Below are 25,643 nucleotides of genomic sequence, written 5' to 3' on the forward strand. Positions count from 1 at the left end.
TATTGTAGTATACTCAATCATCTTGTATATTTATTTCTAATCGTTACTATATTTTTGATCAATCTTTTAATAAATTCATTTCAATTTAAAGTTCATTAATAAATTCATAATTTACCTTTGTTTGCCTTCCACTTCATACATTCCCTTACACACGACCCTGATCTATCTATTTTTATCTTTTTCTTCTATACTATTATTAGTTCAGTGATTGAAGTTATAGTACAGTGTATTTTATCAATTCATAGTAATTGATTGGCGCCGGGCAAAATTCCGTATAGAGTGAGGGAGGGAGTTCGAAACCCACTCTAAACAAAAGACCGACAGTGGAAAGAGTTCATAGAGTATAAATCAAAATTCGGGAAAGAAACAGTTTTTGGCTGTGCCTGTTAGTCCTTCCCCAATCATTTTAAAGAATTGTGTTCGGTTTATATAAAGTCAATAAATAAATAACGAGCGAAGCTCGGTGCCCCGATATTATTGTATAAAGTAGAAAAGCTAAACAAAATTACATTAAATTTAAAAATATATTCAATAAAAAATATTTCGAAAATACGACATGATGTGCTATACGGAGCCTTGGTAATAAACTTGGCAATAGGCTACCTCGTACTCGTTGATTTCAACACTAATATTATTGAGGACATAAATCTTAATTCAAATAATATATCACATGTTTGGGCTATATCAACTTCTGTCACGCATTACAAAGGTTGGCGAACAAACTTGTTTTTATTCATACAAGGTGTCAAAACTAAATGAATGAGAACTCTAAAACTCAACAAGGTCTTACATCAATGAATAAAATTGTTCTAACGTTGACTTATTATTGTTGTCAAATAAGCGTAAACATCCTTGAGTACTTGAAATATAAAAAGGAATCGAATAACCAATGACAGCTCATCTTGGAAATGGTTCCACCAACAAGCATTCATTTTCAAGGAAATTATGTTGAATAATCTATTAGTGCCAGTAGTTAATGAATTTGGTGAGATACGCCTCATTGATGCAGTTGGAACGTGACGAATTGCTCCATTGAATATTCAAACATTTCATACATGTTAGAAACATTTTGTGCTTCATGAATACAGTAGTTCAACAGGTGAGCATTATTATTTCTCAATTTTACTTCCCTTAAATCCCAATATGTTTGAAAAGTACATAAAAATGAAAGCCTCATCAGTCTACTACTTAATAGCCTAATACTTTAAATTGTAAAATAAGTAGTTTACAAGAAGAGCAATTCTGTATGACAAATTAGAAACCTTGAGACTTGTGCAGATGTGCACAGCACACTAGGGCATGTTGCCGTTTAGCAAGTCTCAAAAGAGTGACTAGGACTAGGCCTGGGTTGGCAGTTAGTCTGCCATACTGCAATTCAAAGCTGTATTGTATTCCCGTCTGTATAAAACAGTTTTGATGTTCATAAAATTATTAATAGATAATCGTATATTATGTATTAAATTTGTTTGTAGCCTACCATAAATTTGTTCAAGTTGTTCAATAATATGAAGCAGTTTCAGGCATGTATGTCTGTTCAATCTTCCCTCATTGTATATTAATTGTTAATACATTATTAGGAGCCAGTAAATTAATTTCTACAGTTTTAAAATACATTTTTAAATTCACAAGTCTTCTAACATTCAAAACTAACTAGTTTCCAGTTAGTGAAACTAAAAGAGAGCCGTTTTTCCACACTATAAATCTATTATATTCTAAAAATACTTCACTTGAATTGGCTACTTTTTTTTACAAATTAATAAAAACAAAACTTGTAGTACCATTTTTATTTAAAATATTTCAAATAAGAAAGGGTACTACAATTTTTCATATTGTTTCTATTATATTCTTATAAAAGTCGTATATTCATTAATGAAAAAAGGCTCATAAATATTGTACACGCTAGTTACAGAACTTCTAAAATAAGGCATTTTTCTATACCTATCCAGTACTATGAGACTATATATGAGCCTACTAGGATTTTTAAGGAAAGGAAAAAAGTCTAATACTATGGAGAAAATGCTATAAAACACTAGTCAGATTTGAAAACCTATTAGCTCGCCATACTATCCATGCTCTAGTGAACAATTCTAGAGATAGCATGTTTTTTCTCAGTGATAGCAGTTTTTATTAAACGGGCAAATGACCCCTGTTCAACAACAACTTCAATGCATTCATACCTATTAAGATGAGACTTCACTTACTGTATAACTGTGAAAGGTCAATAAAAGGTTACAGGATAGTAGTAATGGTGAGCGGTTGTTATTGATGCGTGAATAATGTTCATGACCGAATCCAAGTCCATTTGATGGTACAGCGAGTTTCAGCCAGATTTGCTCGTTAACCCTTGATGGCTCATCCCCTAACTGGAGCATACTACCTCCAGTCCAGTGATCCTTATTTCAACCATCAGCCTACGCCTGTCACGCTTCCAAACATCATTTTTTGATCATCTTCAATTGGCTAGATCTCTGGACATTCAACTATTAGTATTCTATGTGATATCAAAATCCACATTCAGAGGCACATTATTCCATATTATCACATTATTGAACGAGCGTAGCGAGTTTTCACTGATGACTCAAGACTCGAGTCGTTGTCCGTTTGTGGGTTTGTTTGTTCAACGATTTATTTTTATTGCTTCCATCAATCGAATTCAAATTTGCAACACATATTCTTTGAACCAATATACAGAATTTATGAACAAACAAAATTGACTCACTCCATCGTCATTTTAGAGGATATAACAGATTAACATTAAATGTCATTAATTATCCAGATGTCTGCTGATTTGTGTTGGGAGTAAGGCTCAACTCTCACTTACGCGACTCAGGTCGAGAAGAGACTCGACATGTGTTTCCAAATGGTGACTCACCAGTCGATTCTCTATAGTGAGGTTCACGTTATAATGGCAGTGGATAAAGATAGAAGAACAGCGTTGCCTTGCCACTGCCTTAATTAATTACATTTCTACATTGTCAAAAACAGATTTGGCATAGTTGCAGAGCTAGAAAAGGATAGTACTATCTGCTTTGTCGAATGATATACAAGGATAGCAACATCAGAGTTAATCAAATACTGTCATTATAACATGGACCTCACTAGTCTCTGCGACGTCACAATTTGAAAACACATGCTCTCGACTAGAGTCGAGTCTCTCTCTTCTCGACCTGAGTCGCGTAAGTGTGAGTTGAGCCTTATACTGTCTGTCAGACTGTCTTTTATGAGCCGACACGTGAATCCAGATGTCTGTCTTAAATTTTGATTCTGATGAATTTTTAAAGGTTAAACCATTATTTACTTATTACAAATGGAGTAAACTATAATTTGCTATTGATGCTCAAGCCCGGGGGCTCTCTAGTATGATAATATTATCATATTATTATGAAATATGATAATGATTTCGGACTCTTGAGGATGGCCAAATTAGTCGGAACCGGTCGTAGCTACACAACAAAAATAAAAGGGTACTAAAGGATACTGAAGGGTAATTACTTAACTAATTTTAGGTAATGAGGGTAATGATTAATTTCAGCACAGATGCAACTACTGTTTTGTCTGTGTATGATACAGACTGGTAGTCTATGTACTAGTTATCACAATAAGAATCTATCAAGTAGTCCTATAAAAATTATAACAGAAATACAAATTGTATGAATTTAGAAATAATATTACTGGTAACATGGCAATATCACAGATAAATATTGTTATTTATTGATTACATTTTATGTTTATGAATAATTCATATTTTATGATAATGTTTATATTTTATATTAATATACTGTAATAATAATGAGTACAAAACGAAAAGGTAAAAGCATGTGTGTATAAGTATTTTAATATATATATATATATATATATATATATATATATATATATATATATATATATATATATATATATATGCATTTATTTGAATAGCACAATAGAAAAGAAAAGGCAGAACAAGTCCAAAACGTCTATTCTATCTCATGTTCTTTTCATTCTAGCTGGAAACCACGATTCTGACAGGGAATGATTGGGAAAATAAAACTTCTCAAGCTGAAACAGTGTTCATTGAGGTTTATTGCGGGAAATCGAGAAATAGGAAAACAGCAACGAAGAAGCTGACACGTGTGGCCTGGGTTCGATCTGATAAGAAGAATTAGTTCACCCTTCTCCGAGTAGGAGGGATTCCCAAGTTGCAAAGAAATAGGTCAAGGACGGCCTGAAATGGATATGGCAGAAGTTTACATTCTTGTTGTGAAGCTCCACTTATCATCACTGTGTGTCTCATGCCTCATCTGTTGCTAACTTATTGTTTGGGCTTTCGCCCGCTTCCGACAAACAGACCACTTCCAGCAAATTGCAACTTCGCAAAATTATTATGCAGCTTACAATCCGACGTAACACAAATTCAATTATAAGTTGAGCAACAAAATTTCACTCATCTTTCAGGAAAGGATTAGTTCTGTATTTTATGGGGTTATACCCAAAATCTTCAGTAATTTATAAATTCTAAAGCTAAGTTAGGATTGAGGTTCTACCGTTGTAGTCCAGCTACATTATTAGTTATCATTTGATAATAAATGCTATATTAATCGATGTCCGTTAAAATAAAATGGCAAGGAAAGTCTTTTTCAAACGGCTTTTTCTTTCAGAATATGATTGAAATTAAGCAAGGAAGAGGTGTTCAAATGAAGAAAAACGTCAATAGCGAATAAAAATAAAGGTATTCTAAGATAAGAAAACCAAATGTTATAGAAGTTGGGAACTGTGCACTAAGTACTTTCAAAAATTAGTAGGACCAGGACAGTCTAGTTTTGACTATGATAAATAGATATACTTCAGGCCTATTCCAATCGTGATAGATGGAGGATCTTTGGACTAGAGAATCTTAGAAAATAAAAATATTGTAGAAAATAATTTTTGTCTTTTTTCTTTAGGGCTACTTTTAATATAAAGAAATACAATTAATCTCAGTACCCTTTTAAATTATATTATCACAACATGTTTCGGACATGGACATAAAATAATCTAAAAGGGTACTGAGATTTGTATTCCTATTAAATAGGATTATTTTATAAAATAATTGTTATACAATAACAAATCCATGATAAACATAACTCAAATTCTAAAAAATCTAACAAGGTTCTTATGTATCTCAAGAGAATTTTTATAATCTTTAGAGAATCTCAATTCTAGAAAAAAATACCAAATTTGTACTATTGTACTAAATTTCATGCCTTATCAAACCAATTTACGATTAAAATAAATTACCGATACAGGTGAACAGAGAAACCAATTACTACATTCAAAAGCACTGACATAAGAAGTAACACTTCATCGTCTTATTAGAGATTACAAAATTAGACCAGAGAATGGAAAACTGCAAATTGACGCTGAAGATGTTCTTCTCAATGTGTCGGATGGAAAATACCACGACAATACAACATAATGAGCATGTTGGGCACAAATCGACCAGTGGTTACGGTCCAACCAAGGACGACGAATCTACACTCAGATTCACTTCTAAATGTCGAAATTGGTTGAATGGAAAGCAACGTGGTTGCTAATATGGAATGCTGACCGGTTGAAGAAAATCTCACTCAAGAGTAGACTGTCTAAGCGAGAGGAGAATATCGGTCAAGGCAGCCGTCGCCTGGGAGAGTATACAAGTAGTAGTATAGAAATAGTAGTATACCTATAAAACTCCCTGGAAACAGGCGTAGCAATCAATATACTACCATAGAATGGCTAGCTGACTATAAGCATCATATAATCATTGTTGTAATAGTAGTAGTTGTTATAGTAATCATAAGTTGTAACTAATTGATATCAATTTCTAATCTGTTAAGGTTCTCAGACGAAAATTTGTACAAAAAATTCACTCTAACACGTTCATTTATTCAGGGATACATTGACTCGGGAGCAAAATATAACTATATCCATACAGACAGGAAATATTCAACTTTTTAATATATAGTGAGATTAACTTCAAACGGTCTGCATTTCGTATGGATTTCATTCTTGTCTCTCTTAATCAATTTTGACAGCTTCAACTGCATCTCATATCATACATATTTATGTAAGTAAGCAGTAATATATAGAGTAAACATAGAACTACATGTACATAATAAATTTATATAATAAGAGAGAGTAGGGTTGTGTTTGTTCGCATCAAAACATGTCAACTTGTGGATTGCATACCGGAAAAACGGGAATGATTTAGATCTCCAAATTTTGCACATAGATTCTAAAAATATCAATTTTGTGCACCTCGAAGCCCACATTTCAATTTTCCTTCTAGATTTTTCAGAATTAGGCCTGATGTTCAAATTTCATTCATGGGACATGCAATTTCTACGGCATGCATTGCTGTAAAATGTGTTTGTATACGGCAAGCTCATAGACAAATTTATTGATACACTGGTGGCAATGTGTAGCAACATGTGTTTCGATACAGGAAGCTCATGTTTCGATACAGGAGTTTTGATACAAATGCTGGCTTACTGATAAGATGATACTTATACTGATAAGATGTTACAGGACACATACAGATCACAGGCCAAAGCAACATAATAATTATATTATAAAGGAAAGAATTGGCTAGAAATTCACAAATGACGCATCACCACGTGTCAACTACTCAACTGATTAACTTGACACTTTGCATATCGATTCTTAATTTACCGAGGATGGTTTTAAGCCTATTTTAAATTCTTCAAGATTTAAGTAGGTCAAGTTCTCAATTACACCCTTGCGGAGCACGGGTTAACTGCTAATCATTATAATATAATAAATATACAATTATTATTTGGGGAGCAACGGCGGTGAGAAAAACGAGTGACATGAGAAATTATACGGTAGTGTCATGTGATATTATAACAATGGTTTCATCCTGACACCAATCAGATTCATGTCGCATGAACATGCTGAACAATTATGCTTACACTCTGACAACATATTTATTCATCCATAGTGAATTCATAATTATTAATTAATCAACTCAAGCTTGGATTGATAGGTGATAAAATATTTCTGATTCATTTTTGCTGAGTATGATGCCCAAATCAGCCCTATGTTAATACGTAATTAATGAGAGGGATGATGGAATAAATAGAAAAAATCAATGAACATAGAATGCCTAGATGTATTGGAAAAAACCCCTACAGTTTGAAGGGGGTTAAAATCAATAAACATTGCGTTTTCTTTTCGCAAAAAAACACCTGATGAGTCCATCGATAAACCAAGGAAAGTACCTGATACACCAAGAAAACTCATCAATGAGTAATAACGCCGAATGAATGACATAAGACACATCATTATCTTGATGAGTTGAGCTGTGGCATACTTGATTGATGCGGACAAATTGGAAGATAGTAAAAGCAGTCATTTTCTACATGTAATGGCGGAGAAAGTTTACGAATAATCTTTTTTCTTCCGGTGGAGAATTTCGTGTTGTTATTCGGAACTCACAAATACACACTAATATTTAGTTATTTAGTTCCTTACATTTACATATTGCGTTCACAGAGCATGATAGAGAGATGAGAATGACGAAGAACCAAGAACATATTATATTTTGGTGCAATGGATGGCTTTCAAATGAATGTAGAAGAATTGTAAAATACACTACAATATAAAGTAACTAACATTAGTCATTCAAGCACAGAACTATTTGGATTGGACCATGTAAAATAGGTATTTGTTAGTGTTCTGTATATTATTGTAAACTCCAAAGGGGCTACTGTACTATGATATAGAAACATATTATTTCTGATTAATAATTTAAAATATTATTTCTATACAGAAAATAATATATAGAGAAGAGGATGATCGAGGAGGAAGACGCGAAGTAGAAGAAGAAGAAGAAAAAGAAGGGATAAGTCATGAGAAGAGTGGGGCGATAAAATAAAAACTGAAGGATGAGAATCGAGAAAGACAAGAATAGAGATAGGAAACAAAAAGAAAAACAAGATAAAAAAATGAAATGAGAAGAGAATGAAGAAGGTAAAAATGAAGGAAGAGGAGAAGGAGATAAAAAGAAGAAAAAAAATGATTTAAGAATGGAGAAAAAAAGGAAATAGAGGGTGACAGGAGGAGGCGGAGGTAGAGGAGGTAGAGAAGGGAGGATGAAGATGGAGGAGGAGGATGAGGAGGATTAGAAGGGGGATGATGAGGAGGATTAGAAGGATGATGATGAGGAGTGGGACTGGAAGAGAAAGAGAGAAAATAAAGGACTCAAGGAAAAGGAAGAATTGTTGATGAATGTAGAAAAGATAATAACATTCATAACTGATAATGGCTAGACAGACATAGACAGTTTTATCAGCGCACTGGGGACTGGGTGAATGCATGTGCTGATATCCTTGTGGCTACAGGTTGATCGATTTCCTCAAACGGTGAAAGCTCTGCTCTGCTCTGCTCTGCAGCACGTAACATGATTACGACCAGACCATTCCTCCTCCTCGTTACTCGTTACCCAACACCAATTTATGCTCTTTTTCTTTTGCGGTGAGACACACTCGCGTTGCTTGACCTTATTCACTTTGCTGATTAATACACTCAGGGAAATATCCTGAATAATAGATTCTCTTGGAAGACTAAATTTATCATGCCGAATGGATATTTCTTTCGAAATTTAGAGTGATTGATCGCTTTCTCAACCGAAAAGAATCAAGATCAAAGGATGTAGATAACGTCACATATTTTATTAATAAGAAAAATGAAATACCATAACCTACTTCTTTTGTGGTAACAAAATGCTGAAACCTGGATAAGGTACTTGAAAAATGCCATATCATATCCTGATGATGAATGAGGATAATATAATATCTTTTTTAGAATAATATAAACTATTAAAATAGAATATAAACTGGATTGTTGACTACTAGCATCATACAGTGTCCCTAGAGGAACGACCATAATATGGTTTTGAATACAATAGATTTATTTATTATCAAGAAAAGCTTTACCCCACACCAACATACCGCATTTAGATTACTCACATTAGACTTATGTGAAGGGAAATACATTTCAAATTATAAATGTATATCCCCTGCACAGAAGCACAGACGACATCATCTGCTTCTATTTTTCAAATTCATCCCAAACTGTGGGTGAGATAGAGAATCCATTCATCTGTCTTCTGCCACTGAAGCTACTTTCTGTTTGTTGATATCAGTGGCTCAAGAGCTAATTTTGGAACTTCAACGCCATGATCAAGTTCATAATATCATCAGTGCGGCTAATGGAGGATATTGATTGATTGATGATCCATTTTCGTTGACAACAGTCTTTTCATCTTTCTTGAGTGATTTAGTATGCCATGTATAAGTCATCCTTGTGCTAGTGTTGGGCCGTATTCCCTCATAAATCGTAGATACTGTGTATTTGAAATCGGGAAAGTAATTAGGGCTTCTCGTGATTGTTAGAAATAATACATAATAATTCATGGGATTTTTCACTTGCATAAGGCATTTTAAACTAATTGTATGTAACCTTTTTACTTGCAAAAAGAAATATTATTTACTTTCTTAAGAAGTTATGTGCTTCTATGACACACCTAAGGTACGCTGCACATAGGAATAATAATAGTAGCTTCCACTAACTGTCGCGTGAACGCAGAATTTGAAATGTCAGTAATGTTCCGGACATTTCCAATTCCGCGTTCCCGCGCCAGCTAAGGACAGATCAGTGCAACGTTGCCAAATAAGAGTTTATCAACGTTCTCTACAGCTCATTATAGATGAGTATTATAATTATATTAAGCGAGCAATTTCTGTATTTATATATCTGGTTATTTTTATATTTGGTTATTTTTATATCTGGTTATTTATGTTTAACAGATCTCGAAAACGGCTCTAACGATTTTCACGAAATTTGGAACATAGTAGGTTTATGATATAAAGATTCAATTGCTCTGGGTCTCATCCTTGGGAAAACTCGCTGAACGATATTAAAAGGATAATCCATCCTTGGCTGAAACAGCTGTGGATAGTAAAAAAGTGAGTATGTGAAAAAAAATCGCATCCCCGAAATTCATAAGATGGCGTATAGCCAGCTGTGAAATATAAACACGATCATTTTAGAGAATTGTGTTCTGTTTATCAATAAACTTAGACCAGTTATAGAATAGACACGGCCATTGTATATTCATACTGAAAGTCGATGAAGCCAACATCTACTGCCAAATCCACCCATCTTGACGTCACAACAGTGACGTCACGCATCGTATAGAAATAATAGAAACCTTTTTGAGTTTGTTGTGTAACTTACGTTTGTGGTATTTAACTTACATTGTTGTTAAACAATGCATTGTTGTTAAACATAGCTTGTTTTCCATAGCAGATTATTATTTATGAAAATGGCAATCTCCTGCGCAGCATATAATTGCACTGAATTTTTTAGGAAAAAAAGTGGAATATCTTTTCATGCATAAGTTGAAATTTATACACATAAATATTGTAAGTTGTAACTGTAATATTATCCTTGGTTATGATGTAAGTGAACTCATTGCAGCATGACAATAAATTAGTTTTGTAGGCTAACGTACCTTATTATTTTCAAAACACATAACTTTGAAGCCGATGTCACATAAAACATTATAACTTAACCGATATCGTTTTTGCACGTAGCTATAAATAACCTAAAAACACAATGAATCTGAAATAGACACAATCTGAAAGTTTTCCATACGATGCGTCACTGTTGTTACGTCAAGATGGGTGGATTTGGCAGTAGATGTTGGCTTCAGAGGCTAAACTTCCCAGTGTGTCTATTCTATAACTGGTCTAAGTCAATAAATAAAAATAACGAGCGAAGCTCGGTGCCCTGATATTTTGTATAATACGATTGACAAAGTCTATGAGTGTAGGTAGGGGGGTGAGTTGGGACTCATTTGCTCCAATTTCCATCGGATTATTTTTTAATATTGGGGGACGAGCTTCGCTCTGGAGTGTAAAAGCATAGAAAATTTGTAACGAAGGATTGAATTTATAGTTTTTTTCAGTCGAACAATTATTTTTACAGTTATATGAGGAGCCACCACATGTCCAAAACTGTCCCTTTTCAAATCTATACTACATTCCAAATCAAAATCTAGGTTAAGCTACTATCACTCATCAAAATAACAGTTTTTTCAAACTTCAAAAAACAAACACATCATCAATTACAAATAAATATACTATGAATTCGATTTAGAATGATATACTATGTTTGCTACAATATTTGTTAATATACTATTTAATATTATTCACTAACATCATCCTGTTACTACTTTGGACTTCCTGAAGTAAACATGTTTTCTAAAAAAAAGGGAAATAAAAATAAGTTTTTCTTACTGGATTATTCTTCTCGTGAGATCAGCTGAGGAACAGCCCAAACATGCACTCGCTCGCTCACTTCCATTACGGTATCGACAGACGACAAAATTTTCAGCTGTTTTTCCAAGGACGTATTTATCCTTTTAAAGTCCTTCAGCGAGTTATCCCAGGGTTGAGACATAGCGCAATCGAATTTTCATATCATAAACCTACTTTGTTCCAAATTTCATGAGAATCGTTAGAGCCGTTTTCAAGATCCGGTCACATACAGGAATATTAACATTTAAACATATAAACGGAAATATTGCTCGTTTAATAGTATAGAATAAAAAAGTAAATAGATATAGGCCTAATCCATGTGTGCAGGCTGCTATAGAACTGCACTTTACAACTCGCAGCGCACTATTAATGAGTGTGATAATTTTGTTTTAGAAAGAAATAATCTATTGTTTTTATAGTATTATTGTATTTTGTGTTGTATAAGTGGAAATGAGGGATTTTCTACTTGCATAGATGTATTTTCCAAACTTGCATCGCTGAAAACTCATCTGTGAATGTTAGTAGAGGAGCTGCGAAAGACAATGAGCAAGGTCCTTTCATTGAGGGCAAGTACACGGTCGACAAATTCAATCTCTCTCGAATTTCAAATAAAGAAGTCAAGTTCCTAAAGAGAGCCGAGTGTTCTATAGAACAAGTCGAATCCAATTCACCTGCATAATGGAATACTGCATCTATATACATCTATGAATGGTAAGATTCACTTTGAACTGGCACCACTCCATACAAATAACATCAATGCTTCCTATTCAAACAATGCTGACAGTTTCAAGTTAATCTCACTATATAGCTCAGTCCAAACGGGAAAATGCGAGGAGTAAGGAAGGAGTTCCTGGAAGTTTACAGCTGAAGCGGTACTTCAATAAATATGGAGCACCAGCTTCAACTTGGTATTATAACCAATGGGGAAAATGAACCAACTTTATATTCAGCTTCCAGGAATAATCTACACTCACTGCAATATTCCTTTGATTTATCTATAAAAGATGAGAATACATAATTCCACAGAGAAGCAAGAGAAAAAAGAGAAGAAAGCAAATTCTTTCTACTTTGTGATAATTCCAAGTCTGCTCATTCACAGATACTTGACCTGAATGAAGTATAGATGTATAATACTTGTGTACCTAAAATCACTTCACTTATATGGGCAGCTTTATTCAAATTAACAAGAACAATATAAACACTTGTAGTACCCTTTTATTAAACATTTTTAAAGTTAGACATTATAAAAACTTTAAAAATGTTTTAATAAAAGGGTACTACAAGTTTTTATATTGTTTTTATTTATTTACTAGTGTAGGCCTACCTGTATCTTATAGTACCTTTATGATACTCAACTTGCAGAGCAATGAATTTAAAAGTCATAGCAAAAGTATGGGAAGCGTATAGAATACTCAATAATGTATTTAATAATATATACTTCAATACGTTAATACTTTATAATATATGCAATACATAAATTTACAAATACTTTCTGAATGGCATTTTATATTGCTTTTTAAGCTGTATAACAACTCTTGAATGAATTTAATACAATTATCAAATTAATTGTATTAATTGATATGCTATGAATATCTACTGCCTGAATAGGTTTTTACATATCACTGTACATTCAGTTTTAGCCTTATTCCAACTTATAAACTATGTATACCCTACGTATTTAAGAAACATATGACTCAACTAACAGTATATATCAGAATACATTTCTAAGATGTAAAATGATGCAGATGAGAGATGAGATATTGTATATTGAATTAATAAATTCAATTAGAAGATACTTTATAATTTTCTATAGCTTAAATAGTTTGAATAAAAGAACTAGAACAGATTTTCCAACCAAAACTGTTTCCTTTATTATATTATTGTAATTGTAATGTACCGTATTTTTGAATTTTAAACAACATAAATGAGACAAGTTTCTTTGTAATATAATTTTTCAACAATATTATTTTTCGACAAAATGTCTTTTTCAGGGACAAATAACGGTGAACTATCTCAACAGGTGAACTGTAAAAAATTCAAATACAAGAATAGAAAGCTACAAAATACAATAAATAATAATGATAGAGCACGTGAGTTAGCTTGGAATAAAGCATAAAAAATGAATATGAGATTAAAACTGTTTTATCCTATCAATTCAGAATTACCGAACGATATTCAGTATTCAGCATAACAGAACTAGACACAAAAAAGTAGAGGATATTCAATTCGTGCAAACTCGCAATTAGCCAGAGAAGCTGATGAGTACCTGATCTCAAATCAAATGTGTTAAAATGAAGGTCGTTTAGATGGATGCACCCGACTCATTTAATGTGTACAAAAACTGGAACATTTAATTTAAACCAAAGATAAATGAACATTGGATCAAGCTGAACATCTCTATACAGTCATGAGATGCTCGCCTTGACACCTACCAATTACATGTTTTTCATTTGTAATCACGATAGATTCCAAACCCGGAACAAAATTGTGAATTACATAATCGGAAAGTACAACAAATTATTGAGAGCAGCTTCTGCCTTATTCCAGATCCCAAGAAATCTTGTTTTTGACATGAGCTGAATTAGGCCTAATTTACTCCTTTCCAAGTTTGTTAACTAGTTGATCTAACAATATCAAGAGATTTGATGGCATCAATATAAAAATCAAGACGATGGTTTCTCAATCCATTCCGAGCTGCAATGTATTAACACACTTTTTATGTAGGCTATTTCACACGGCATGCTGTCAAAAAGTGTGTATAAAATACAATTGAAATGAAGAATTTTTTAAGACTCAAGAGAGCTAGATTTGAAAATCTTTTTATACAGTGAAAAGAGGCAACACCACTCTTGTTATAAATTATTTTATAACAGTGAAAAGTGGCAACACCGCTCTTGTTATAAATCATTTTATAACAGTAAAAAGTGGCAACACCACTCTTGTTATAAGTTACTGACATACGGTAACTCAATAATACAGAACAAGGTATTTTGAGCTTCACTTAGAATATTGAAGAGTGTTGTTGATAGTTATTGCCAATAATTCAAATAACTACAAAATTTCAACATAAATTCTTTGAACCATTCATTATACAGATCAAGTTCGATGGCTAACGAAATCGACTCACTTCGTCCTATTTGAGGACAACATTATTTGAAGTGCATAAGACAAAAAAAAATTAGTAATTCATCATTACATATGAAGAGTCAGCTATCATTATTATGCAAATTGTGTCCGAATTTTCTTTAAAATTAGCTGGGTCAGTTTAGTTAGGAGCCGCTATTATACAAGACCAAGAGAATAATCTAACCAGTATCTGGTATCTGCCATTGCTACAGTAACTTAATCAAATCAGGATTGGAAGTATTATTACAGTGTTTAATTTAGTACTTCCAAAGTAAAGGACCCTGAATAAAAATGATTCAAGTTCTTAATTTGATGATGTTTTTATTCTTCAAACAGCTACTTATTTTTAGAGTATATGCTTTGACTGAAGCATGATTTCCTCTATGGGAATTCCAGTCTCAGTGCCGGTTGCACAACAGCCGGTTAAATTTTAAGCGTAATTCTACGAGAACCAATCAGAGAAACTGTCTTTTCAAAAACGCCTTCTCTGATTGGACTTGTGAATTTAATCACGGTTAAAATTTAACCGGCTGTTGTGCAACCGGGCCTCACTCTTGGTGTGACGACAGTGCCGATCGCCTCCTATATGGATATCATATCCATACGGGGGACGCACGATAGTGTTGAACCTTCTGCATGGTTGGCTCTCAGCTCAGGAATTGATATTCACACACAAGGTGGGCTTAGCTAGCTAAGTTCATACCATAGAGAAATAATAGCGTAAGTAGATATCCCATAGTATAGGGCGTTTATGTCGCAACTTTTACTGTTATCTCAAGCCGATTACTGTCGATTATTGTAGATTTTTACTGTTTTGGCCGGGTGAGATTGTATGAACGGCACAATATGAGAGACTACCAGCGTCACATAGCTTTATGGGAAAGAACTACGTGGACTGTCGGCTTGAGATAACAGTAAAAGTTGCGACATAAACACCCTATACCATGGGATATCTACTTACGCTATTATTTCTCTATGGTTCAAACTAATTGAGCGTGAATGCATTTCACCGTTCTAATTCAAATACACGGGAATAAGAGAGTGCACCATTTCTCATCTACGGTATATCTTCTACCGTATTTTGTAGCTTTTTCATTTAAAATAATCTGTCATTTATTGAAAGTCATCTTAAAATTCTTATGAATTAGTTGTAATTTTTAATCGAATAAAATTATTTTGATCAATTTCCTTGATTGGCAGAGTGTAGCTACTAGGCCTATTACTTTTTTAATTCTAGGCTCTGACTGGAATCTTTATGACGATTTCATACAGTTTTAGGATTTTTTCATGATTTTTACACGTTTGTTTCTTCAGTACAATATGATTATTCCAATCCCCAATTTCTAGATTGTAGACTAGACCATTCCTTGTTTTATCACCTCATTCAAAAACCATTTAAAGCAAAAAGCTAAATAAAAACTATTCACAACGTTAATCAGATAAAAACTTTCAATTACAATGCTCAACACACTAATTGAACATGATATAATGAGTATATTATTCTAGACAATCACCTGTCATGGAAACAGCATATAGAGAGTCTATGTAGAAAACTTTCATCAGCAACATTTGTCATTAGGAGAAAAAGAAATATAACCGATGAAAAAACAGCAATAACTGCCTACCACTCGCTATTTGTCTCACACTTGACGTATGGTATAGCTGCCTGGGGATCGTCTGCAAAAGAAAATCTAGAGAGAGTTCTGAAAATCCAAAAGAGAGCAATAAGAAATATTTTAAGAACCAACTACATTGAGCATTGCAAACCACTCTTCAAAAAAAAACAGGAATACTAACGGCAGTCTCCATATATATCTTGGAAGTCGTTATTTTGGTCAAGAAATCAAATCCAATCTTGAGACAAGACAGGCACAGCTATGATTAAGACATAATCACAATATAGGCCTCCCACAACATAGATTGAAAAAGCACAGCGATTTTCCGTCTTATGCAGGGGCATACCTGTTCAACTTGCTCCCAGATAGTCTAAAACTACTGGAAAACAACAACGCGCTAGCAAAGGGTTTGAAGAGGTACCTAATGGACCGGCCTTATTACACCGTTGCAGAATATATCGTCGAGCATACATACACCCACCTCAGATAGCGGCTAGAGCCGTGGAAAAACCAGTTCAAGGGACAATGACAATTCCCCGGTCAGCACTCAGCAGACTGCGGCGAAGACAACAGAAGTAAAAGAAGTAAATTGTAAGTAAAAGTAGTATTCTTAACAAAATAGCTATTCATTCCATATTATAAATTCCTGTCAATTAGTCACTTAGGATGCAGAAGTCAAGTTGACATATGAGTTGTTGTCAAGCATGAATTCAAATTGAGATCCATTATTCCTAATAAATTCAATTGAACCCAACATTTCATCTAACCTATTAAAACGCATAACTTGAGTTTTTATCCTGAAATTTCAATCACAGTGTACAAAGGGCACTCATTACCCTAAAACAAAATGCCATATTTAAATGCCACGGAGAAACTTTTTTGTGGGCCTAAAGATATGAAATATATTATATTTTATTTAGTAAGAATAAAAATTAATATCAACCCAAATTTAGAACAATTTATTCCAATTAACTTGGTGATTTTTGAAGATTATCTAATTTTTTTAATACCTAGTGTCAATAGTCTATAGAAAAAATAAACATTAGATACAGTAGTGGAGAATATCCCTTTAAACTCATTTGGCCACTGTTAGCAAGTCAGCATTCAAGAAACGTATTTAGGCAACATGTAAATTCCACGTACTTTATGTGTGATTTTGATTTTCTCCGACAACGAAAATAGCCTACTAAATATTTTCCTGATGTCTAATTTGCAGCTATTGCTCAAGGTGTTTGGGAAATATTAACTCTTAATTGCAATAGAATCGAATAAGTAAACATAACTCCAAGATAAACAGCTCCTTCTAAAGGTAAAAATTTCAACAAATAGTAGCCTACAGTACCTTCCTTCAAATAACAAATTTGAGATCAACTAATAGAGCATTGTGGATTACCTAGTCACCTGGGCTAAGTTGAAAATATTAATGTTTTCAGTTTTACACTTCTCATTTCATTTCATAAACATGACATGTACTTACTTTAATAACATATTAATTTGGTTCAATATTGTATGATAAGCAATTTTGACCAGCTTGTGGTTTGATTATTATTCACATTGAAAATGGGACCAGCTCTTCAGCAATAAGTGTGCATAGCATAACGTTCATTCTAAAATCTAAATAAAGTCCAACATCTACACAGCAGAGTAAATATCAGAGACAAGGGAACACTCACCTTATTTTAATTATCAGAAGACTCGATCCTTGATACAGCCAAGTAGATGTTAAAAAAAAATTCAGGCAAACTTCCAGATAAGAGTTTTACACATTCATTTAAAATTGAAAACAAAGTGCACTAAGCCGAATTTCACTGATGGATTTAATAAATCATGATTTAACAAGATCACTATAATAATATTGTGTATGAAAAGTCGAGAATTTACTTTGTGCGAAGGATAATCACAACCAAAACAATCAGACGTCAGACAGACAGCCAGAGCCAGACGTCATCAGCTCACTACGATGAAAACCAGAGTTACCATAACATCAACCTGAAATTAGTAAACGTTGATCTCAAACGAAAAGATTCCTCACTGAAAAAATCTGATGCTGATCTCAGAATGGAGCTCAAGAGCGGCGAACATCTGTTCACTCTACATCAACATATTGCCAATATAGCAAACTTAAAAAATATCTACCAACTTGAATTTATAAAGTGAATTGATGATTCTCAAAAAATTCTATTAATAGAACTGACTATTCCTCTTTTATGAGTAAAATATATTGTACAGAAAAGGAAACGTGTGTAAGAGCTTTTCAGAATAGTACTATATCTGGACACAACCAGAGTGGATCGATGATTTCTCTGTTGTAGAGTTTTACCACCGATAAATGTTTCCGAAAATATACTGGCAGAGCTACAGGTGAACAGGTGACCAAAAATGTTTCCAGATTTAACATTTTTGTTTGACTTTGATGGTTAGGTTAAGTTTGAAAAATTGAGATTGGGGTTCTTTGAACCTTTGGATCCTTGAATCCGTCCCTTCAAAAATAATAATTATCAATATTGAATCCGTCCCTTCAAAATTATAGTAATTATTATAAGGGCGGATTCAATGATCCAAAGGTTCAAAGGACCCCACACGTCAACCGAAGCTTATTGTGTTCGCAAGTAGTATGTTAGTTGGGCAAACCAATACCTATGTCCTTTACAAGAACCAGGAGTTTTCCCTATACTAACATCCCATTCATCACCTGGTTGCTTGTCGCAATCCAGTGTGATATGCTTGGCAGTCTCTTCAGACTGATTAGTCCTTGTGACCTACATGAGTTCCACACCTGGCCTTCTTTGAAGGTCCTTCCGCTGAAGAAGGGGCGGCCAAGTTGCCTCTAGGGCGCCTGGTCACCCTTGACTCAGCCTCTTGACCCACATTCGTGCCTCTGGAGTTTCACCCATCTCTGGTCTCTTGGGTTTTACTTTTTCCCCTCCGAAACTCTGCAGGGTCAAAAGCCTCACCTCTCCCAAGAAGTTTTGCCTGAATGGCCGCCCTTTTTAGAGCAGTGGTGAGTTTTGGCCTCTCCACCCACAAATTTGTGACCTACGTGAGTTCCACTCCTGGCTTTTTGTAGGTCCTTCCGCTGAAGGAGGGGTCGCCAAATTGCCTCTAGGGCACCTGGTCACCCTCGACTCAGCCTCTTGACCTAAATTTGTGCCTGGAGTTTCACCCATCTCTGATCTCTTGGGTTTTTCTTTTTGCTCCTCTGAAACTGCCCTGATAGGGCAGATCCTGTGGGTTTGGAGGCAAGGCAACTTCGGGTTACTGTGGGTGAATTCTGGTTCTCAACACTTTCTTGAGTACGAAGTTTGACTCAAAGTTCCCCCAACTCACAGGGGGTATAATAGTAATAATAGGTAGTGGGAGCGATTAGTGAAGGAAAGAGCAACGGGCCTCTCTTTTTGCGAAAGAGAGTCGTGTAAGGGCTAATGTAAGGCACGTCATATTTAAGGCATTCCACCCTCTTGTGTCAAGGCGCTACATGTGTCGAATCCCTGCCGGAAGGAATGGACGTTAGATTCAAATAGCTTCGTCATCTTATAATTTTTGAATTTCTATTTCTTTGCTGTGTAGCTTTTTATGTTTATTATTGAAACACAATGTTACACTTCTGTTTCCAGAACGAGTTCTGTCTTGTATATTCTATCCAACTTTGAGAGAAGATAATTTTCCTCTTATTGATTTTGTTGCAATTTATCTTATTAAATATTCTAGAATTTCTCTGGTTATTCATTAAAAAAAATGACATACAATTTTACTATAAACGAATGTTTGAAGTGAGTTGCTTTCAAGCTGTCGAGTATTCATAGAAGAGGTGAACTAGTGAATAACCCGAGCATCTATCATAATTCAGAACACTTTAATTGAATGGGAAGCATAGATGCTATTTATGAGGAATGTTGAATGAAAGCATTACAAAATTATAAGTCAATTAATATTATTAAATGCATTTATTAACAAACGATGCCTTACATTAAACATAATATCATTGTGCAATATTAAAAATTTCTGTACCTCTATTCTAACACTAATTATTTATAAAATATAGACAAAACAAAATTATCAGAGTGCTGCAAATTATAGTTCAACATATCCATAATTTAATTCCATTTCAATTATTTACAAGGATGATAAAACACTGTTAAAATGGCGTTCTATATAATGTGATAAAGGACAGAAAGGGAACTTCTGTATGATAATTATTATCAATAACAATAAAATAGGGTACAGTGGTCTTAAAAAAACTGAAAAAGAAAACTAATCAATATCGGAGATGGGACAGGCTGTGAGTATTCTACAGGTGAGGTCGATTATAAAAAAGTTTGAATAACTAAAATCTGAGATGAGCTATATAATATATGCCGTAAAATAAAATAATTCAACCGAAATTTGATCAGTTGCTGAATGATGAATCTAAATTTATCTTACATGACATTTTTAATCAAGTAGATGATTAATAATGAGAGGAACAACAATAATCTTTATTAACTTGAACGACTTATATTATTTTTTATTACTTTTTTAATCACTTAATAGAAAGTATTAACTCAGATAAATCAGCTTTCAACATTATTTATTTACAAAAAAATACTACTTCTAGCAAAATGACATATAAATAAGAGTTTTTACAAATACTTACAAGCAAATTAAAATCAAACATCCATCTATACAACAGTCACTTACGCTGCCTATCCACATATCTATTAAAACAGATCCTATATTTTTGATTTGCAAACTGGGTAATATATACAGAGCAAATATTCTAGAAAAACGGTTAGTTCATTATTATTGCAAAACTGACACACCTCACAGCAAATGCAATTTTAAGAAGATAGCTAGTACAAAAATACATTCTTTTCAATTTTGATAATGTTCTATACAAAACATTTAATACATTATTGTGATGTTAATTCAAGTAACCTACTATAATCCTACATTTAATTATCTAACATTAAAAAAAAATAATTTTACGGGAACGACTACTATTTCACTATTTACTGGTTTAATACACTCCAGACATGATAAGACATAAACAATCCAATGATTCATTCTATTACAATTAGGCTATCATAATTGGAGGTAAAAAATCAACATTGTAGTATCCACAGTGATTACATTATTTTAATAACACAATAGAAAGTAATAAATGAGTTACTTCGTTCGAAAATTTTCCAAATACTTGCTCAATCTCAATCAGTGAAGTAAACAATACAAATATATTTACAACAATAATTATACCAGTAATCATTAGAGTAAATTCAAAAATGATTCAACTCTTCTCAAATAAATGCATATTAGACAAACTTCAGATTAGAATGTGGTGTATAATTTATAACACTAAAACCGAATTGGTCTACTTATACTACTTTGTGTTTGGGTGCATATACATTTTTATAATCACTTTTTCGTTTGATTGAATTTGTATTCAAATGTTTAGGATGGTATGTCAAATATAATTAACAAGAGGCTTTAAAAGACCAGCTTTTTGTTGTAATACTAAACAAAAATTCAGTCACTTTTCACTTGCAAATTAATAAATAGGTCAATTTCTTAAAGTCCAAAAAAGACTTCTGAATCAGAAATCCAGGAAAAAGTACGATTCTGTTCGTGTTGTAGGAAGTAATCTATTATTTTGTCAAGACAAGATTCAATTTCTCTCTCTCAAAAAAATCAATAAGAATATTATAAAACTTGATTCTTAAATAGAATAACTAATCTACAAATGAAATTGGCTCAATCTACGACAAGTAAGAGAAAATACAATACCATTGTTGATACAACACTTGCAATAAATTTGAGAAATTATCATACTCATTTCGAGAATTATACAGTGAAAATGTCATACTTGATGCTCATTGGCAACAAGACTCTTTATAAGAATTTATGTACATGAAATTATAATCTAAATTGTAAACTATAGAAAACTATTATGTTTAATCTCATGCATTCAAATATTTTGATTTCTAAAATTTATTCAATGTAAATAACTGACTTCGATGATTAAAGTGAATCTCTAGATAAATTATAATTTATATCAAGTTGTCGACATGACAACACAAACATTAACAGAATATAAAATACTAGTCAACGACATACTTTCAACTTTATTTAATTTATTTACTTTAGGCTAATTCAATAAAATTAATGATTCAGGGACTCAAGTAGATTACCTATAATTTAATAAAGGTAAATTCTATTTCCCTATAAACATTTTATATGCTTTCAAGAGCCACTTTGATTCATGTTTAGTGAACAATAAACCAGTCACTCACCACATATAAAAGTGAGTACCACTTATTAACATTGATCGGAGAATATCTTGAAATAACATGCCAGATGGTCCAAAAATTGTTCAACAACTTGCAATTACCATGATCTACAAGAAAAGTTCAATAAATAGTTATAAAAACTTTGTGAGATGAAAATAAAGTAAATAAAATAAAAAAGTTAAGAATCACTATAAAAAATCTACGTGGGAAATGATAAGGGTTTGGTGAATCTACACCATTTGGTGGTATTTATTACTAATTTCAATAAAAAAATATTATAGGATTAAAAAAATTATAGTAGAGTTACTAAATGTAAAATGATAGTCATAAAAGCGATACAACATTATTGGAGACTCATTTTATGTAGATTCGTTATGTGTAAAAATATCACAATGTATCACCGGAGGCAAAGCGATCAATAAACGTAATAAATCTGCATTTTATAATTAAATATATGAAAATAAGTAGGCGAAGTGTTATAAATTCAATAATTAATTCTTACTGTGTAATTCAGTAGAATTAGAAACAGTAATTATTGTAGCTGTAGGCACTATTAATGAATGCAAGTGCCTTAGCTGTACCTAGTCGCGTCCACACTATGCCGAATGGGGTCGATCGACACTGTCGATCAAGTGTGGACATGTCACCCGGCTTTGTCGAATCATGTCGTCCCGAACCGAATCAACTAGTCTACATTTACTAGTCCACATTCAAATATTGAACATGTCGATCGACACGTGTGGAAAGTCGATCGGCATAATGTGGACGCGGCGCGGCTTGACAATCATCTATCTGGCTTTTCAACTAGGCTATTAGGCTACGCAACGCACTTCTATTGAATACAATGAAGACACTCCACAGGCTTCAGAACAAGTAGAAAATAACATTTGGCTGCTAAACTGAGAAATATGTGGATGGAACTTTTAGTGCTTAAACACTTTGACAATTTTGTGATTGTAAATAATGGATGATGTTCTAGCTAAAATACGAAGTAATTTCACATTTTCAACTGCTCAGAATGCTTGATGAAGCATTTTGAAAATTCTGGAGATCGCTCTCCTTTTCACATGTTGTAGGTTCTATTTTGAAAAGTACATACACGACTAAAAACAATGTTTGTAGTTCCAGCTACAAAAATAGAATAATTTTAAGAATAAAATTATATCAAATTATGGAACAGTTTATATATTCTAGAAATACGGTTACATTTTTGGCAAGTTATTTTTATTTGTCTAGCGCTTGTATAACTAAAAAAAGCATTGTTTCGCTTTTCAACTGAGCAGAACACTGATGAATCATTTTGAAAGTACTGGAGATTACAAATTCCTCTTGACATTTTGCAAGTTCAATTAGACAGAGTTCATGCACAACTAAAAATAACGTTTGTAGTTCCAGCTACAAAAATAACAATTATGAAGACACTCCACACGCTTCAAAAGATATACAAAATAGTATTTGACTACTAAACTGAGAAAGACTGCAAAAATCAAGTAAAAATAGCTATTGTAGTTCCAGCTACAAACTATATAACTTCAATTTTCATACACCAATACACTTGTAACTACATTTTTAACAGACATTTTGAAAATACACCTTAATTTCACATTTTGCAAGATATATTTGACAAAGTAGATGACATTTTTTGAAAAAACTGGAGATTAACAAATCCATTTTAAATTTTACAAGTTGTCTAAGTGACCAATTAAATACTTTTAGATGACACTTTAGCGGCGCATGGGAGGCATGGACGAGTTGAGAGACTGCATGGGCAGACTGCTGATGTATCCATATGTGTACATGGAGTTCTGCTGCTCCTGGTGGTAGAGGTTCTGCACGGGGAAGGTGGCCTGGCTGTGGCCGGTGTTGATGAAGGAGGCGGCAGCCGTGTTGGTGATGTAGCCGGTGACAGTGGCGCCACCCCCGACTGAGCCGCCCCCGGCACCCGCCACCCCCATGCGGTAGCCGTTCAACTGCACCGAGCTGTACTGCGCCATCAGGTTGGGCGATATGCTCACGTCCGCCCCACGCGAACTGCTCGCTGCCACTGGACAACACAACAACACCAAACAAATTAATAACAAACAATACAAATAAATATACACATTGTTAATAATTATACTGCACTTTGATGTTACGCATTTTGAAGCAGCTTATTTTAAAATCAACACCCAAATTTACGAGTATTGTACTCAGCGCTATTACGCCGTTTGAAGCAATTTATTAATCATTTATTATTATTGAACGAAAATCCAAATTAAATGCTGTAATTCACCCCGAAGACTTCTGCTACTGCAAATATTGACAACCGGGTAAACAGCTAGATGGAAATCCGATGAGCGCTACTATTCAACAATTATTTGTCAGCCCGGGAATTTATTAATCCTTTTTACGACAGTGATCAATAAATGAATTTTTTAATAAAGTATTAGGGCTACTAGAATATTGTTTATCAATATAGAAATAACTACATAGTACCCTTTTTTAGAACTTTTCATATAAATACAACTGGGACACTTGAAAATGGCTTGAAAGCCGAAATAGGTTGTGTTTATATAAAACGTTTTAAAAAGGGTACTATGTAGTTATTTCAATATTAATTAAATGTATTTTTATTTGTACAAATAACATTAAATGTAAAAAAACATTGGAAGGGAAAAAATAGGGAATACAATGAGCTATTTTATTCCCGAATTTAAACAAATAAAGGTTAGACTTTCATTCATAATTTGAACACAGTTCTCAGTCCAAAAATGATCCTACAACTATAAATGTATTGAACTCTAACGTATTCTTGAGATTATTAGATTTATATAAATAATTAATATAATTTTCTTTCAATTACTACGATCTCAAATTGAATTTCAATTCCAGGAACAGAAAACTATTTTATTCCTCAGGGACCAAAGTTTTATGAGACACAAAACATGATAAATTATTGATTAGGGAAGATGATGGATTGAGATTTACAGAGTCGATATACAGAGTCACTTCTGGAACAGAATATTCAAGTGGCTAACTTTACCCTAGGGACTAAAAGTAAATAGGGTACTCTACTCCCTGTGGAATAAAAGTAATCTCAAATATGATATATTGAAATTGTATTTTTTGGCTTCTCAATTTATAATGTGTATTAATATTAGATTTAGTGACGATATTCAACTGCATGATGTTTCGTTTTGCTGTATTGAATAAAGAAAATATTATTTTCTATTGTACTCATGGTGTGGACAGCCCCCGTGATAGGAACGGAGAAAATATAGTAAAGCTTTCCAACATTATCGCCATTAATCTAGTGC

General features: G+C 33.3%; 2 protein-coding genes across 5 annotated transcripts in view; both read right to left on the minus strand.

The window, feature by feature from the left end:
• The window catches only part of LOC111045130 (E3 ubiquitin-protein ligase RNF19A), a 145,438-nt gene extending 127,299 nt beyond the window's left edge, over window positions 1–18,139 (minus strand). The window contains exon 1 of the mRNA XM_039435784.1: window positions 17,758–18,139. The gene's annotated coding sequence lies outside the window, so the exon portion shown is untranslated. The remainder of the gene's footprint in view (window positions 1–17,757) is intronic.
• Window positions 18,140–20,013: 1,874 nt separating this feature from the next.
• LOC111045132 (histone acetyltransferase KAT6B) overlaps window positions 20,014–25,643 on the minus strand; it is a 54,229-nt gene continuing 48,599 nt past the window's right edge. For all 4 annotated transcript variants that reach the window (XM_039435811.1, XM_039435815.1, XM_039435822.1 and 1 more), the window contains one exon: window positions 20,014–24,391. In XM_039435811.1, the coding sequence (XP_039291745.1) occupies window positions 24,072–24,391 (320 nt within the window). In that variant the 3' untranslated portion in view covers window positions 20,014–24,071. The remainder of the gene's footprint in view (window positions 24,392–25,643) is intronic.

Source organism: Nilaparvata lugens, chromosome 1, assembly GCF_014356525.2.
Source record: "Nilaparvata lugens isolate BPH chromosome 1, ASM1435652v1, whole genome shotgun sequence".
Lineage (NCBI taxonomy): Eukaryota > Metazoa > Arthropoda > Insecta > Hemiptera > Delphacidae > Nilaparvata > Nilaparvata lugens.